Below are 16,489 nucleotides of genomic sequence, written 5' to 3' on the forward strand. Positions count from 1 at the left end.
GGGAAGCCGCGGCCGCCGAGCGCCCGGGCTGCTGCCCCAGCTGGGCAGTGCTGAGCTGCGCCGCGCCGCGCTCGGTGTCTGCACTCCTGGCTCTGCGTTCCCCGCCAGCCACCCCGGGGCAGGCGGTGCGCCCGATCGCCGGCCCGCCAGACAAAGGAGGCGCGGCGCGGCAGAGCCAGCGCGCGGTCGGACGGACCATGGGCTCGGAGCGCGGGCGGCCGGCGCCAGCCCTGGGGACCTGGGGCTCCCGGGCTCGGCCCTAGGCGGTCGGCCCCGCCGCCCGGGGCGCCCAGCGGAGAGGACGCGGAGCCCGCGCGGTGCGGAGGAGGCGGCGGCCGCCGAGCGAGAGGGGGCGCCGCGGTGGGCGGCCCGCGCGGCCCCGGAGCCATGGGCAAGTGCAGCGGGCGCTGCACGCTGGTCGCCTTCTGCTGCCTGCAGCTGGTGAGCGCCGTGCGTCCGGGGCAGGGTGGGGCGCGGCGGGGCGGGGTCCTGGGCGTGCGGCTGGGGTTGTGGCCCCCGGGAGTGTGTCCCGGGCGAGTGCCTGGTGGGGGGTGGTCCGGAGTCACGGAGCGGACGGGCGGAGCCTGCTCCCGCTGGCCCGGCTGTCTCTTTGTGTGCGCTCCTCGGCTGTGCCCGGCGCTCCCCCGCCCGGCACTGCACGCACGGCTCAGCGCGTCCTGCGCGCGGGTCCCCGGCCCGCCCGGCGCCTGCCCCACGGTGCGAGTGGCCTCCTGCTGGAGGGCGTGCTGAGGGGCTGGCTCTCCGGGGCTGGGGGTGTGTCCCTCCAGGTCGCGCGTGTGCGTGGCTCTTTCCTCGGGCCCCTGCCGCCCGTCGCCGCCCCGGCGTGAGTGTCACAAAAGTGCTCCCTCCGGGTTCCTCTGTGATGTGTCTCCAGACCGCTGACCATTTCTGGGCCATGCTCATCATAAGCTCCGAGAAACCCTCAACCCTCTTTTGTGCAGTTTCTGCCTCCTTTCATCCTCTGGGCTGGGCAGCCGGGGCCGCCCCCCTGGAGGAGGTGTCCAGGAACTGCCAGATCCCGGCCGGCGTGATCTCACCTGGCGCCGGACACCCCTCCCAGCTTGCGTGCACCTGGCCACCGAGGCCGTGGGTCGTCTGCCAGCCTTCAGCTCTCCCAGAGCAGCCGGGTGGAGACAGGCAGGTCCACTCCTCTGCCTGGACTGGCACCAATTGCCTGGGGACACTTGAGTGCCCCCGGGAGCGTCCGGGGGACTTGTGCCTCCTCCTTGCTTAGGGAACTCAGGTCCTTGTCTCAGGAGGCCAGAAGAGTGAATTTGGAGGCCGAGGGAAAGCAACTGTGCCGGTCCGGTCAGGCGCTGGCAGTGGAACTTGGGGGGCGTTTAAGGAGAGGGGAGTCTCCTGCCCACCCTCAGCTCAGGCCCAACCACGGTGGGTGGGGGGGTGAGGGGACTCCTAAGGAGGCAGAACTCTGTGGGAGTGTTGGGGAAGCTGGACTCCACGGACTGGGTGTCCTCTCTTGCCCCCCTACCCGCCACCAGCAGGTGCAAAGATAGTGGGACGCTCTAAGCCCGGGTGTGTAGATCTCAGCTTTGCCTCTCTCTTGCCTTTCTCCTCTCGGGGACCCCAGCCCCAAACACGCCATCCCCAGACCTGTCCTTTTGGGCAATGGTAGAAACAGCCCAGGCTCAGAGCACTGTAGCCCTGCTACCCGAAGTGGGAGACTGGGCGGTGCCTCTGGTCAGTGGGCTGCGCTGTCTGTAAATGGGGGTCCCCGTGGCCTGCGGAGCGGAGAACGCCAACTCCAGAAGGGCCGCCGAGATTGCCTGTCTTGTTGGCTGCTAAATCCCCAGCCGCTGGGCCAGGGCCTGGCACTCCGTGAATATTTGCAAAATGAATGAATCTGAGATTTGACGGTTCCTAGCTCATGGCACAAACACCTGCTTTATCTACTTTAAGGAACAAAAAATGCCAAGAAACGAGAAACTGCTTGGAAGATTCTGTTTCTATGTTTGTTAGTGTCTAAGACCTTGAATGAGGGTGGTTTCTTTAATTAGAAAACAACTATATCCTGGAAAAATGAATAAATCAGTAGATAATTGGAGCAGATGAAGGTCAGCGTCCCCCCCAAGGTAAACCTGCTACCAGTGTGTCCCTCGCTCGCAGTCCCTGTGGACGTGGTGACCACGGTGACCCAGAGGGGACCCAGGCGGCTGACCACAGCCTCTGTTGTCTTCTTGGTTATGAAGTAGTTCGTTCTGCGCCTGGGAAGTCCAGGGCTCCTTGGGGTGCTTACTGCTCTGCGGAGAAGGCAGCCTCCCTGCCTTCACAGCTCTCCCTGGCGGGGCTGCACCCACTCGTCCCCATAGCACAGGGGTGGGGAACGTCTGGCCCATGGGCCGTATAAGGCCCCTTGAAATCACATGGTCTGGCCCTGCCAAGGCAACTACAGGTGGGACTCATCATTCATCACATCTGTAGCAGGCTCAGTGTTAAGTTGGTGATTTTGTGTGGCCTGCAAATGGTGCCATAATAGATCCGAATGGCCCTTGGCAGAGAAATGGTTGCCTACCCCTGATTTCACTAGCACGAGGGGCTCTGGAGTGGGGACACCTGTGTGGGATTCCGGCTCTCCCACGGCCTGGCCTGGTGGCTTTGGGCAGCTTGTGAGTATTACAGGAGAGAAGGTGGGGGAGGCTGGTTGCCCAGGGAGACCCTCCAGCTATCCCTCTGCCTGCGGGCCTCTGCTGCAGGCAGCCTCCACAATGTTCCGCGGGCCTCTGGAAGTCCCCAGCCTGAGAGGGGAAGGGCAGTTCAGTTTTCTCATGCCAGGAACTGGGTTGTCGGGGGAGGCGGGAACTAAGTGTTTTGCAACTGAGAACAGAAGAGGAGACATTGTGCCACTCTGCTTTTTCTTTTTTAAATATTTTATTTATTTATTTGAGATGTAGAGTTACAGACAGAGAGAGGGAGAGACAGACAGAGAGGTCATCCATCCGCTGGTTCATTCCCCAAATGGCCACAACGGCCAGAGCTGGGCTGATCCGAAGCCAGGAGATTCTTCCGGGTTTCTCACCTGGGTGCAGGGACCCAAGCACTTGGGCCACCTTCCTCTGCTTTTGCAGGCCACAGCAGGGAGCTGGATTGGAAGTGGAGCAGCTGGGACCCAAACTGGCACCCATCTGGGATGCCAGTGCTGTAGGCAGAGGCTTTACGCCACAGCACCGGCCCCCACTTTACTTTTTTCAAATGGAGCTCATCATTATGTCAAAGCAGGCTGGGTCTCTACACTTCTGTAGTTGGGATAGATCTGCTTGGGTGTGGGAGTAGGAGATGAGGGGTTATGGAGGTTTGGGGAAGCAGGCAGGGGCTGTGTCATTTGGGCTGCAAGTGTAGGATAGTAGTTAAGGCCCTGGAGTTCAACAGGACAGAACCAGATTCCAGTCCTGGCTCTGGCACCTTCTGTGTGGTCTTAGGTGAGTTACCCTCTCTGAACCAGTTTTTTTATCATCTGTTAAATAGAGCAAAAATAAATAGCTCCTTACTGTTCGCATTGTGGTGAGATGAAACCCACGCAATGGAGGTAGCACCGTGCCAGGTACAGAGTGAGCGGTAGCTTTTTATTTTTATCGTAATGATTCATACCGTGGGAAGATGCCCTGGAATTGTGGCTCCCACGTGTCCAGGTGCCACCTGCAGCAGATGGTTGGACACTGAGCTGAGAGGCAGGAGGCCTGGATTCAGATCCACTTGGCCACTACCATCCTGCTCCGGGAAAGTCTCTTCCTCATGCTGAGCTTTGGTTTTTTTTTGGTCTGAAAAATGGGAAGAACCGGGGTCTGGCTCCCCAAGGTCCTGCCAGCTCTGCCTGGGACTGGAGCTGACGTGTGGCCTGCCCTGGAGGTTTCTTTGCATCCTCGTCGGTCTGGTTCTGTCCTTTGGGTCCTTTGCTTTTCCGTGTCTTGAAGGCTTGTTAACACGATTCCTAATTGTTACTCCTTTGCCTTCTCCCTCCCTTGGCCAGACCCTGCCCTTTCTTCTTTGTTCGCCTCTTTCCTGAAACCTTCCAGGCTACTCTGTTCTTCCAGTAAGGGGATGAACCAGGGAGCTTTGCCCTAGGGAGTGGTCATCAATTCTTCATCATCATCATTATCACTCCCATCTCAGGAGTCCTGTGCTAAGCACTTTATATGCATTACCTCATTTAACCAAATGAGCTTACATATGTAAAGTGCTTGGCAACGCGCCTGGTACATGTTAAGTGATCAATAAACTTTAGCTCTTGGACTGTTTGTGTCCTTATTGTCATTCTACACATCGGGGTGGATGTCTTTATTACCCCCTTTTTCGGATGAGGAAATTGAGGCTCCTAGGGCTGCTGAGGTTGGCCCAAGGTCAGTGTCAGCACCAGGGTAGGAGCGCTCTTCTGCCTGAACAGACAGCTCGCTGTCAACCCCAGCCCTGTGCTGCTGCTCACCTTTAACCAGCGTGTCATCTCAGACGGGTCCAAGCCTCAGTTTCCCCATCTGAACATGAAATGATGTTTTGGTAGGCTCACGCATTGCTGTGCCTTAGTGCCTGGCGCTGTGAGCCGGGGGGTGCTCCGTAACATGTCACTGCCATGGCTGTTCCGGCGCCGGCTCTGGGTGACCTTGGACGCATGCACCTGCTCTCCTGCACCCTTGAGCCTTGGTCCCTACCTCACAGAGTTGTAGAAAGGGCTTCCTTAGGCGTATGCCAGGCACGCAGTAGGTATTCAGGAAGACACCGCTTTCATTCTTTCCCTTCCGGAAAGCTCCTTGCTTTCTGGAAGGTGGTGGGTAGACGAGGGGGACAACAGGAGCCCGGGCGTGCAGCTTCCAGCTGAGCTGCAAGTAATGGTGTGAAGCCCGGTCAAGCTGATTGATGTCGTTATTAGCCACAGTGATGGTGAAGGCCAGAGGGAGCTGGGCTCCGGCGGGGGCCTCTCTCCTGAGCAGCTGCATCGGCCAGCTCCTGGCTGCCTCGGGACAGCTGGCTCTGCACGGGGTGCCTGAGGCCCTTCAGCCAGGCTGCAGAGTCCGGAGCGTGAGACTGTCCAGGCCGCTGGCCCCTTTTCTTCTTCTTTCTCTGTTGGGTGAAGTGACACTGTCCACTCCCTGGTGCAGATGGACAGCCTGAGGCCAACAGCCCTCATGGCCCTTAGGAGGTGGGCAGAGTGAGGAGGAGTGGGACTGGCCCTGCTTCTGCTCCCAGGCGGGGGGAGTGGGGGTGGATGATGTATAAATCAGTGCCCCATAAATGGCAGCCGCTCTCAGATCTGCCACAGGGGTTAAGAGCACTACCTGGGGTCAGGCAGACCCTGCTGCTCTGCTTTGTGACTTCCAGAAGGTCCCTTAGCCTCTCTGAGCCTCTGCCTCCTCACCTGTAAAGTAGTCACGACTTGGGGTAGCCGCTTCTACCCCCTGGCAGTTGGGGGGATTTGGTGAGATGATGGCCGGACAGCACCTGGTGCGGCGCCCGGCCCGGGGAACTGCTGCTCCCTCTGTCTCGCTGTTGTTGGCCTGGAGACTTGGACGTGGGAGGTCACTTCAGCCCCATCTCTGCCTACGTGAGAGGCTTTTAGTGATCAGGGTCATCCCTGTAAATACTCCAAGGCTTCATTTCTTCATGTGGAAAATACGGGGCCCAGGGTGGCACTGTGACATAGTGGGTAAGGCCGCTGCCTGCAGTGCCAGCATCCCATATGGGTGCCAGCTTGAGGCTCGGCGGCTCCACTTCCAATCCAGCTCTCTGCTATGGCCTGGGAAAGCAGTAGAAGATGGACCCAGTCCTTGGGCCCCTGCACCCATGTGGGAGACCCAGAGGAAGCTCCTGGCTCCTGGCTTTAGATTGGGCCAGCTCTGACCATTGCGGCTACTTGGGGACTGAACCAAAGGATGGAAGACCTCTCTCTCTGTCTCTGCCTCTGCCTCTCTGTAGCTATTCAAATAAATAAATAAATCTTAAAAAAATTTAAAAATACGGGGCCCGTGTGAAAGCACAGCTGTGAGGGTCTCCTTCGTCTGCTGCAAGCCGGGCCCTGTGCCGGGCACTTTGGATGCCTTGGTTCTTGTCCCCTCTGGCTCGTCCACTGCCACGTAAGCAGTAGGAATGGACTGAGGAGTGAGGCCCGGATCTGGGCTCCCAGTTCTGCCCTGTGTGCCCCAGTGCTCCCTGCTGGGGGTTGGAGCGGGGCTGGAGTGGAGGCTCTGCCTGGTGTGAGTTCCTGTTAGGTGATGAGGATTCTCAGAGCTACTCCAACGCCCCCTCGCCCCATCTCAGCCCATCCCAAGCTCTGTGTTGGGCTTGAGGAGCTGTGGTGCAGGTTGAGAAAAAGTAACCCCGGCAAGAAACTACTTGTGTGGACAACTTGTCACTCCCATAACCACTCTGTGAGTTAGGTGTGGTGGCTTTTTTTTTTTTTTTTAAGATTTATTTATTTATTTATTTGAGAAGCAGAGTTATAGACAGAGAAAGGGAGAGAGAGAGAGAGAGAGAGGCATCTTCCATCTGCTGGTTCACTCTCCAAATGGCTGCAATGGCCAGAGTTGTGCCAATCTGAAGCCAGGAACCAGGAACTTCTTCCAGGTTCCCTATGTGGGTGCAGAGGCCCAAGGACTTGGGCCATCTTCTGCTTCCCCAGGCCACTAGCAGGGAGCTGGATTAGAAGTAGAGCAGCCGGGACTTGAACTGGTGCCCATACAGGATGCAGGTGCTGCAGGCAGAGGCTTAACCCACTACGGCACAGCGCCGGCCCCAGGTATGGGTTTTATACCCATTTAGTGCTGGACATACCGAGGCTTGGAAGAACAGAGTGCCTTCTTACAAGGGCCCAGGAAAGAACTCTCAATGAGTCATCAGGGGAGAGGATCCTAGAAGAACTGTTAGAAAATGTGGATCAAGCAAGCTGTGACCAGTGATCACAGGGCCTGTCGTCCAGCGTCAGGAGAGGTGAGTGACAGGAGCACAGACTGAGACCACAGGCATGTTTTTTTTTAAAAGTCGTTCCAGGCCACGGAGGGGTGGAGCTGACTCTGGGCCATGTCCCAGTGCCTTGCCTTCCCCTGCTTCGGGCTGGAGAGGGATGCTGCTTTGTTCAGAGACTGAGGGAGAGAGAGCCCCAGCCAGCAAAGCCAGCATCCCCAAGAGTCACCTGCGTCTGCCAGCGCTGGGGAGTGGGCACTGAGGTTCAGAAGAGCCGCTCACCACAGTTTCAAGATTGAATGGATTACCTCGGCCTCCCGGCCCCTGCCCCTCGGAGCGGCTGGCAAATGCAGAGGCAGGGAGGTGGCCTGGGGAGGGCCTGGGCTCCGGGGTCCGGCTGTGGCTTGAGTTCCAGCTCTGCCTCTTTGTAGCTGGATGCCCTTGGGTAAGACACTTGACCTCTCTGAGCTCCACCTGCACTTCTCTAAATCAGAATAATGATAATCTGCCTGGGAGAGTTGTGGGGAGGCTCCTTAATGATATGCAGAGGGGGCGCTCCTAAAGACTTTGAATCGTAAATACCCAGGCAGTGATCAGCAGGTGCCGCATGCGGGGTGGGAAGTGGAGAACAAGTCCCCCCCAACTTGTGGAAGACCCTCGCTGGGGCAGTGGTTCTGCTTAATCTGTGTGACCTTGGCCTTGCTGTCCCTTGGTCTTCTTGTCTGCAAAATGGGAATAGTAATAGCACCCTCCTCATAGGACAGTCATGAGATAAGGCAGGGGAGCTCTGGGCGGGGCCTGGTGTCACCTCGAGGGAGGCTTGGCCCTCCCCGGGCCTCTGACCCTCTGGGAAGGGAGCTGGCTGGGTTCATTGTCACCTCAAAGCACCCTGCCAGCTATGTCTGAATGAGCAATGAGCTCCCTCCTTCCCAGGAGGAGGTCAGAGTCACTGCTCTCACCTTGCTGCAGGCAGTGGTGATGGATGGGGGAGCTGGGCCTGGGGCGGGGAGGAAGCGCTGCCTCTGATGGCCTGCTCAGTGCTGCACACCTGGGAGTCCGGTTGGCAGGGCCTCAGCTGACCTCTCCTTCCCTCTGTCTGCCTGCCTGGATCAGGGCGCTGTCACCGTCCCGAAGGCCTTGATGGCATCTGTGTTTGTAATGTCGTGTCTCAGACTGCAGAGGGTCAGGGCCGGGAGGTTCTGCCCTGCACTAGCCGCTGGGGCACTGCAGGTGTTTCCGGAACTCCAGAAAGACTAAGGCTCCGAGAGTACGAATTGCTATCGGCTAAAACCCCATCCCGAGCGGAGCTCAGCTAAAGTGTAATGTAAGTGCCAGGTGGGATTCTAGGTGCTAGGTCACCAAAGGGCCCAAAACGTGACATCCGCTGCCAGTCAGAATCCCAGGGTTCGTGTAGTCGCTCGCCTTGCAACTTTGAGCCGGCCCTGGACCTCTCTGGGCCTTTCCTTGCCTGGTCTGTGAAATGAGGAATCAGGGGAGGGTGTTGGGCTCCATCGGTGGCTTTCACACTCTACAGAGGCTCTGCAGGGCTGGGGTGGGGCTGACGAGCAGGTGGTGAGTCTCCAGTCCCTGGCGAGGAGTAAGAATTCACGTGTAAGATGAATGACTGTGTGGACACCAGACCCCTTGCAGCCCCCAGATGCTGGTCCTCGGGCCAGTGCCAGTGGCATAAAGTGGTATCTTATTCTGGGTGATGACAATTGTGGACATTTTTGTGCTCTTACCGTGTCCCTTTGCTTTAAGCACGCTCCTTCCTGCCCCCACTTTGAATCCCACGGCACGACTGAGCGCCTGGCACAGGGGCAGGGAAACGGGCGGGCGCGGGTGTTTCCCCTTTGCCTGCTCTGCCACTCCCTGCCCTCGAAAGAAAGGCAGCCCTGAGGTCTTCAGGGTAGGAATTGGCTCCTAAGCCTTTCTTTTTGGGGGTGGCGGGGTAGGTTCTGCAGCCCCAGCCTGAACCAGAGATGTGGGTTTTCAATTACACAATTAAATGCACAATTAGGCATAATTACCAGTGCTCAGAGCCCGAGACTGCTCATAATAGGCGTGTAATCTAGTGCAGCCTCTGTTTATACTACTCAGCGCGCTCCCTAATGATGCCAGGATGCCTTCACACTGCACTGTTGCTATGGAGACAAGCCCGCCACCACCAGGCGAAAGCTGACAAATGGTGTTCTGGTCCCGGGCCCCTGGATTGCTTCTGAGGTCTCTGCAGCCAGCCCTGGGGTGGAGGGGCCGGCCAGGTGGGCCAGGAAGGCAGGTCAGCCCTCCCTTCCTCTGATGCAATTCCCCCCACCCCCGGTCAAAGCAGCCTTGGCATTGCCAAGGGTGAGCGGGGAGGGGCACATCAGTGGCCTGGGTCAGCAAGCCCTGAGCACGATGGCCCAGGTGCTATGCAAGTTCTTGTGGTTGTCCCTTTAAGCGTTGTCAGTCTCGCAAGGAAGCTGAGTCCTGGACAGGGGCCCTGTGGACACCTGGTTCCCAGGTGGGCCTGGCTCTGCTGTGACCGTGACCTATGACCTTGGGGGAGTCCCTGCCCCTCTCTGGAGAGCTCTGTTTTCCTGTTTCACAAGTGGACTGTGGGGTCTCTGCACGTGTTTTTGTCTCGGAAGTGGAGGAGACCTGTGAGCATTTACGACACGAGTACCTGGAGTAGCTCAGCCGTCCTCACAGGGGCTCTTGGTGGGGGGCACGGCTGTGACCCCCACTTCACAGAAGCAGAATCTAAGGCTGGGGTGGCTGCATGGGTGGTGGCAGGGCAGTAAACAAACCTGGCCCCTCTTCTCCCCCAGGCCCTGTGCTTTCACATGGGCCCACTCGTGTCATCCTCATGAGAGCCCTGCAGGTGGGACCATGTCCTGGGTGAGGGCTGTGAGGCTCAGAGTGGCAGAGTTGCTTGCCCAGAGCCACACAGCGAGGCAGTGGCAGAGGTTGATCTGACTGGTGCCAAAAGCCAGGGTTCCTAACTTGGGCTTCCCAGCAGAGGTCATGAAGAGGCAACAAGACTTCCCTCAACAGCATGTACCAGGGCCCCCCAATGTAGGCATCAGCCTGGGCCCCGCTGTGAAGGAAGCAGCGAGTCCTGGAGTCCCTCAGACCCAGCACTTCACTTTGACCTTGAAGGACACAGTGGTCATTTTCTCCTGCTTCAGCCCACCCCCACCTTGAGGAATAGAATTTGGTCTGATCTGATTGATTGATCTGAAAGGCGGATAGACACAGAGGGAGAGAGTGATCTCCCACCTGCTGGCTTATTCCCCAAGTGCCCACAAGAGCCAAGTGCCAAGGCTGGGGTCAGGCTGAAGCCAGAAGCTAAGAATGCAACCTAGGTCTCCCATGCAGGTGGCAGGTCCCAGTTAACTCAGCCATCACCTGCTGCCTCCCAGGTACACGTGAACAGGAAGCTATTTGAAAGGCAGAGAGAGAGAAGGAGAGACAGAGAGATATGTTCCATCCACTGGTTCACTCCACAAACAGCTGGGGCTGGGCCAGGCCAAAGCCAGGAGCCTGGAACTCTGTCCGGGTCTCCCATGTGGGTGGCAGGGGTCCAAGGACTTGGGCCATCTTCCACTGCCTTCCTGGGCGCAGAGTGGAGATTAGAAGTAGAAAACCGACGCTGGCATTGCAGACGGTGGCTTAACCTGCAGTGCTACAACGCCAGCCCCCAACACAGTATTTCTGGACACTTACTCCGTGGCAGCCCCTGGGGACACAGACAGATCAGTGCGCTCCATCTTGCCACTTAATGCGTGGTGTTTGGCAAGTCGCACGACCTCTCTGTACCTTACTTTTATACCTGTGGTGAAGGCGACAGCCCGTGTCTTGCAGGGTTGTTGGCAATGCAAGCCAGCGCAGCTACCCCTTATCAAACCCGCACCATGTGCCAGGCCTCGCCCAAGAGTGCGGCCAGTGAGTGCCAGGGCAGCCATCTGCCCAGCAGGGGGCCCGCCTGCCTGCAGGTGTCACCAGAAGTAGATGGCCGTTCCCCTCGCCACTTTCCTAGGTCTGCTTAGAGAATGAGACACTGGGGCTGGGGGGCGGGGACAGCACCCACTGGCGACCCCCAGGCCCGGCCAGCTGCCTGACATCCTGGCTAGCAGATGGACATTCTCAGGTCTGGGGCTTCTGAGGGGGGCATCAGACATCACCCCCACTCTCACTCTTTTTTTTTTTTTAGATTTATTTGTTTATTTGAAAGTTACACAAAAAGAAAAGAGAGACAGGGATATATCTTATACCTGCTGATTCACTCCCCAAATGGCTGCAGCAGCCCCGGGCTGGGCCAGGCCAAAGCCAGGAGCTTCTTCCAGGTCTCCCACGTGGTGCAAGGGCCTAAGCACTTGGACCATCCTCCACTGCTTTCCCAGGCCATAAGCAGGGAGCTGGATTGGAAATGGAGCAACCGGGACTTGAACCGGCGCCCACACGGGATGCCGGTACACGCAGAGGCTTTCCTTGCAATGCCACAACACCAGCCCCACCTTCACACTTCATTGCTGAGAAAACGGAAGCCCGGAATCACAGCACAAGTCCGGGTGGAGTTGGGATGCAGCCCCTCTGGATGCTTCTCTCCCCCGCCCCCGTCGGTCTGTTTGGCAGAGCTCTGGGGGCTGTGGCTGGGGTGTGTGCGCTTGAAGCCGCACAAGCACTCGTGGGGCAGGCGCTGGCACGGAGAGATTTGTGGATCAATAAACAGCCCTGCCCGCTTCCTCTCTCTTCATTTATTCATGAACTCTGAACTCCTTGGCTCCAGAGAAACTGCCTGGAAGAAAGCAATTAGAGCATAATTACAGCCACTCCTATCATCAGCTCTCAGTGGGAGGGGAAGGGGCTGCCAGGGGCGTGGGGAGGGAGGACCCGGGAGTTCCCTGGAGCCCCACTTGGCAACCCCCAACTCCGCACCTGCTCCGCCTCCCCTGAGTCCCAGGCTCGGAGGGCCCTGGGCGGGGCTGGAGGACCTGCCCCCCTTCCCCCCCCTCCCCCCCGCCAGGCAGTGAAGTGCTGATAAGGACGGGGCCCTTCCAGGCTGGGCTTGTGGGGTCCTCCCTGCCAGAGGCCGGGCCAGGCATTCAGGAAAACTGAAGCGCACCCTTGGCTCCTGCTTTCTAGAAATCCTCTTCTCAAGACTGCCAGGGCCACAGGAAATGTAAATTACCTGGAGGAAGCAATTACCAGGCAGGACTCCATTCACTGCCCAGTGACACACTGTAATAACAGGGCGCGCAGTCAAGATTGATGGGGGGTTTCTGACCCCAGAGCTGCTGCTCTTCCCCACAAGGTGTCCACCCACGAGGAGAAGCCCCCCCAGGGCGGGCCTTCTGTCATCTCCTGTGCACAGCAGGCATCTGAGCCTCGGGGCCGACAAAGCCTGAACAAGGGAACACGGAGTTGGTGCAGGACTCTGAACCGGGCCCCTGCAGCTCCAGACCCTTGAACTTGGCACTCTACTGGGTGCTTTGCTTTCTTGCCTTCCTCTCTCAGGTTGAGCCCCAGGTCTGGGGAGGCCTCGAAAAGCTATTGCACGTGCCTCCCCCCCCTCCCCGAATCTGTCTCCTGGCTGGAGGAAATGCCCTGAGCCCTCCTGTTGCTCTCTTGTGCCCTGTGCTGGCTGAAGAGAGGGTGGGAGGGCCTGGCCCTGGGTCTGGGCTGTGGCTAACAGGCCAGCCTTGGCAGAGGAAGGTGAAGGCCTGGCAGCTGAGAGGAAGCCCAGCTGTAACCAGGGAGACAGCCCCAGAGCCCTTAGCTGTGACACGGAGGGTGTGGCATCACAACGGGGGTGGAGGGGACTGCCACCTGCATGGACAGAGGAGCAGGTGAGGGGCTAATGGAGTTGGAGAGGGGACGCAGGGCTGCAGGGTCACTGATTCTCCCTCCTGGAAATGCATTTGGGCATCCTAGGACAACCAGGCTTCCTTCTTCCCTTATGCTGCCCCACCTGACCGGAGGTTGCCATGACAACTAGCTCCTCATCATTGGCCCTCTGTAGGGCCCTGCCCCCTTTCTCTAAGTGACAGGTGGTCACCGTGGCAACAGGCCCTGCGCCCAGCAGGGGCTTGGCTGGCCAACTTTCCGGTGAGGACCTTCACAACCCGCCCTAGGCCGCCTGGCATCCATCCTTTGAGTGATCTCAGCAAAGCGCGGCTCTGATCCTGTCTCCCCTCTGGTCCGCCCTGCCCGCGGCTCCCCTCTGCCTTCAGGATGATCCACTCTCCAGCTTCCCAGACGCTAGTGGGCAGCAGACTCACTTGCAGGGCTTGTGGACATCCACACTGCTGGGCTTCTCCCCGAGTTTCTGATTTAGCAGGTCTGGGGGAGGGCCCTGGAGTCTGCATCCCTACCAAGGAGACGCTGATGCTGCTGGTCTGGGGACCACACCTTGAGAACTGCTGGTTTAGACAGACACTGAACGTCTGCCCAGGCTTGCATGCTCACCTGAGCTCAACAGCTGTGTGTCCTCAACTTGGGTCACGTTGACCTAAGCAGCCCGAGTCTTTCCAACCTCAGTGCCTTTGCACCTGCTGCTCCTGCCTCTGGAAGTCCTTTCCCAAACCCTTATCTCCTTAGGCCGGCCCATCCCTCATTGCCTCCTCGCAGCATCTCTGTACCCCTATGTCCTCACCACTCACTGACAGCACCTTGCCCCTCCACCTGCATCATGGTGGGGACCACACACGCTCTTATCATTCTGCTCCTATTTCCACAGCCAATCCCTCTGCCTAGGCTGTGAGCTCACCGAGGCCTGGAAACTGCAGTGGCCCTCAGAAGGCACTCAGTGAGTGTGGGAAGCTTGAATGAACCCCATTGTGGCAGCCAGCCAGTGAGGTCGCCATGGGGTGCGAGGTGCTGGGATCCAGTGGAGGGGAGGCAAAGGCCCGGCCGTGCAGGCTCAGGTCCTGTCGGTGGTCCTGTTGCCACCCAGCCAGTGCCACACAGGAAGGGAGGACAGCAAAGGGTCCAGGTGGCTGGAGAGGGCTCCGCACAGCCGCTGGTCAGGCAGGAACAGAGCAGTCTACAAGCAACGTACAAGCCTTGGCACGCACCTCGTCGCCCTTGCTCCTCACTGCAGCCTGCCCTGCACAAACTGTCATCCCTGTCCTACAGATGAGCAAACGGGACCCAAGAGGGGGATTTGCTGGGCTGCAGTCACAGCCTGCACAGGGCAGAGCTGGGACTTGAACTTGGCTTTCCTAGTGCTAAATCCTCGACTCTCCACCTGGCCCTTGCCTGCCCCTGGAGCCGAGGCACCTGTGTGGCCTGAGACTGTCCCTTGGGAATGGCCTCCCAGTGAGGATTTGCTGGTTCGATTACAAACAAGACACCTCCTTGCAGGGGACCTGGGAAACGTTAGCTGGCCCTGTCCCTGCCTTCCTCTGGCTGTGCCCCTTGCCACAGGCCAGGGAGTCCACAGAGCCGGGGACCTGCACCCAGAAGTGCCCATGCCCCGAGCCTGACTGGATAGTCAGGACCCAGAGCCCCCTAGCTGGTCACCCCCAAGCCCACTCAGGCCTGCCAGGGCCCTTTCAGAGGAGGCCAGCCTGGGCTGCTGGTGTGTGCGCCCCCAGCCCAGGGGCTAGACAAGGAGCGGCTGCTTGAGGGCAGGAGTGCTTGTTGTGGACATGAGTGTCCAGCCCTGGGTGTGAGGCCCCAGCCAGAAATGGGAACTCTCACTGGGCCTGGCTTCCCCAGAGGCCGAATGACATTACTGCCTTCTGGCCCAGATTGCCAAGGAATCAGACACTGAAATCTCAAAGCAGCCCTTCCAGGCCATTGCGGCTGGGTGAGGAGACAGTCCGTGTCTTATCTGGGAGTTGGGAGGCTCGGCTGGTAACTGGAATACTTAGACCAAGGACACGGAGGCCACTGTGGGGCCCCCTCCCTGGTCCTGAAGCCCCCCTCCCCCACCAGACATCAGAGAAGGGTCTAGGGCTGGGATGCAGGCAGAGGACTGCCCCCTCCCCTGACCCCCCGAGCCAGAGCAGCCTCCGGCACTGCCAACTGCTCAGCCTATCAGTGCCTGTCCGCTGGTCAGCAGCCCCAGGAGCCATCTGGGCCGACTGCAGTCCCCAAGCTGCCACTCCCCTGTCATCCCCAAGACAGGCCAGCAGGGACTCTGGGTTCCTCCAACGGAGTGAGAGGCTGTCTGGGGCCCAGCCTGGGGGGGGGGTGTCACACCGTGGTTGTTGTGGTTGTCGCGGTTGTCGACTGTGACAGGTTGGACCAGGGCCCAATAGGACAGGAAGTGGGGGGTGGGGTGGAACTGCGGTTTGTTTCTAGGCCTGCTATGGCCAAGTACCAGTTCTTAAGCTCCTAGCTGCACCGGGCGTGGGTGAGATTTCTCCCATTTTGCAGAAGAGGAAGAAGCTGAGAGGGTTGGAGTAATGCTGCTCCTGCCTGCTGGGCAGTGAACTGGAGTGAGCAGCTCCGTCTCTCTGAGCCTCATTTCACCACCTGTCAAGAGGAGGTGATGGTGCCTGCCTCTTAGGGCAGCGGCGCAGCACCTGGCACTTAGCGAAGGCTCAGACCGTGGAGACACTGTAATTATGGCCAGGACAGCTCATTATTAGGCGCCTAGAGGGCAGGTGTGAGTAGTCAGGACATGGCTGGATGGAGGCGTCCCAGGCATAGCATCCTGGAACTCAGAAGCCAGGAGAGTCCCCAGAGAACATCCCTCCAACTCTGTATTTGTCACAGGAGTACACAAGGGCTCAGGGAGGTGGTGGGGACCCTAAGTCCAATTCTGTCTTCTTTCCTGGCTGCCCCAGGAAAAGGCTCGGCATCGGAGCCCTTCGTGATCTGCTGCATGAAGTGGGTGGGTCCAGCCAAAAATCCCCCAGAGCAGGCGTTGTGACAGCAAGTTAAGCAGCCACCTGCAACACCAGCACCTATATGGGCACAGGTTCATGTCCCAGCTGCTCCACCTCTGATCCAGCTCCCTGCTAATGGCCTGGGACAGCAGCAGAAGGTGGGTCAAGTGGTTGGGCCCCTGCCACCCATGTGGGCAACCTGGATGAAGCTCCTGGCTCCTGGCTTCCTACAGAGAGAGGGAGAGACAGGGAGAAAAATCTTCTGTCTGCTGATTCACTCCCCAGATGGCTGCAAGGGCCAGGGCTGAGCCAGGTGGAAGCCAGGAGCCAGGAGCTTCATCTTGGTCTCCCATGTGAGTGGCAGGGGCCCAAACACAGTCCATACTCTGTTGCTTTACCCAGGCCATTAGCAGAGAGCTGGATTGGAAGTGGAGCAGCCAGGACATGAACTGGAACCCATATGAGATGTCTGCATCAAAGGTGTCATTTCCTACTGTGTCACGGCACCAGCCCCGATCAATTTTTTTTAAGGATTTATTTATTCGTTTGAAAGTCAAAGTTACAGAGAGAGAGAGATAAAGAGAGAGAATACCTTACATCCATTGTTTCAATCCCCAGCTGGCCACAATGGCCAGGGCTGGGTCAGGCTGAAGCCAGGAGCCAGGAGCTTCTTCTGGGACTCTCACATGGGTGCAGAGGCCCAAGAACTTGAGCCATCTTCTCCTGCTTTCCCAGGTGTGTCA

At 58.6% G+C, this 16,489-nt stretch overlaps 1 protein-coding gene across 5 annotated transcripts in view; it reads left to right on the plus strand.

Moving 5' to 3' along the window:
• The first annotated feature begins 245 nt into the window (after window positions 1–245).
• NKAIN1 (sodium/potassium transporting ATPase interacting 1) overlaps window positions 246–16,489 on the plus strand; it is a 58,549-nt gene continuing 42,305 nt past the window's right edge. For 4 of the 5 annotated variants that reach the window (XM_051856760.2, XM_051856761.2, XM_051856762.2 and 1 more), the window contains exon 1: window positions 246–441. In XM_051856760.2, the coding sequence (XP_051712720.1) occupies window positions 388–441 (54 nt within the window). In that variant the 5' untranslated portion in view covers window positions 246–387. The remainder of the gene's footprint in view (window positions 442–16,489) is intronic. The other variant, XM_070078872.1, reaches the window with a different exon arrangement.

This window comes from Oryctolagus cuniculus, chromosome 7 (genome assembly GCF_964237555.1).
Source record: "Oryctolagus cuniculus chromosome 7, mOryCun1.1, whole genome shotgun sequence".
In the NCBI taxonomy this organism is placed as follows: domain Eukaryota; kingdom Metazoa; phylum Chordata; class Mammalia; order Lagomorpha; family Leporidae; genus Oryctolagus; species Oryctolagus cuniculus.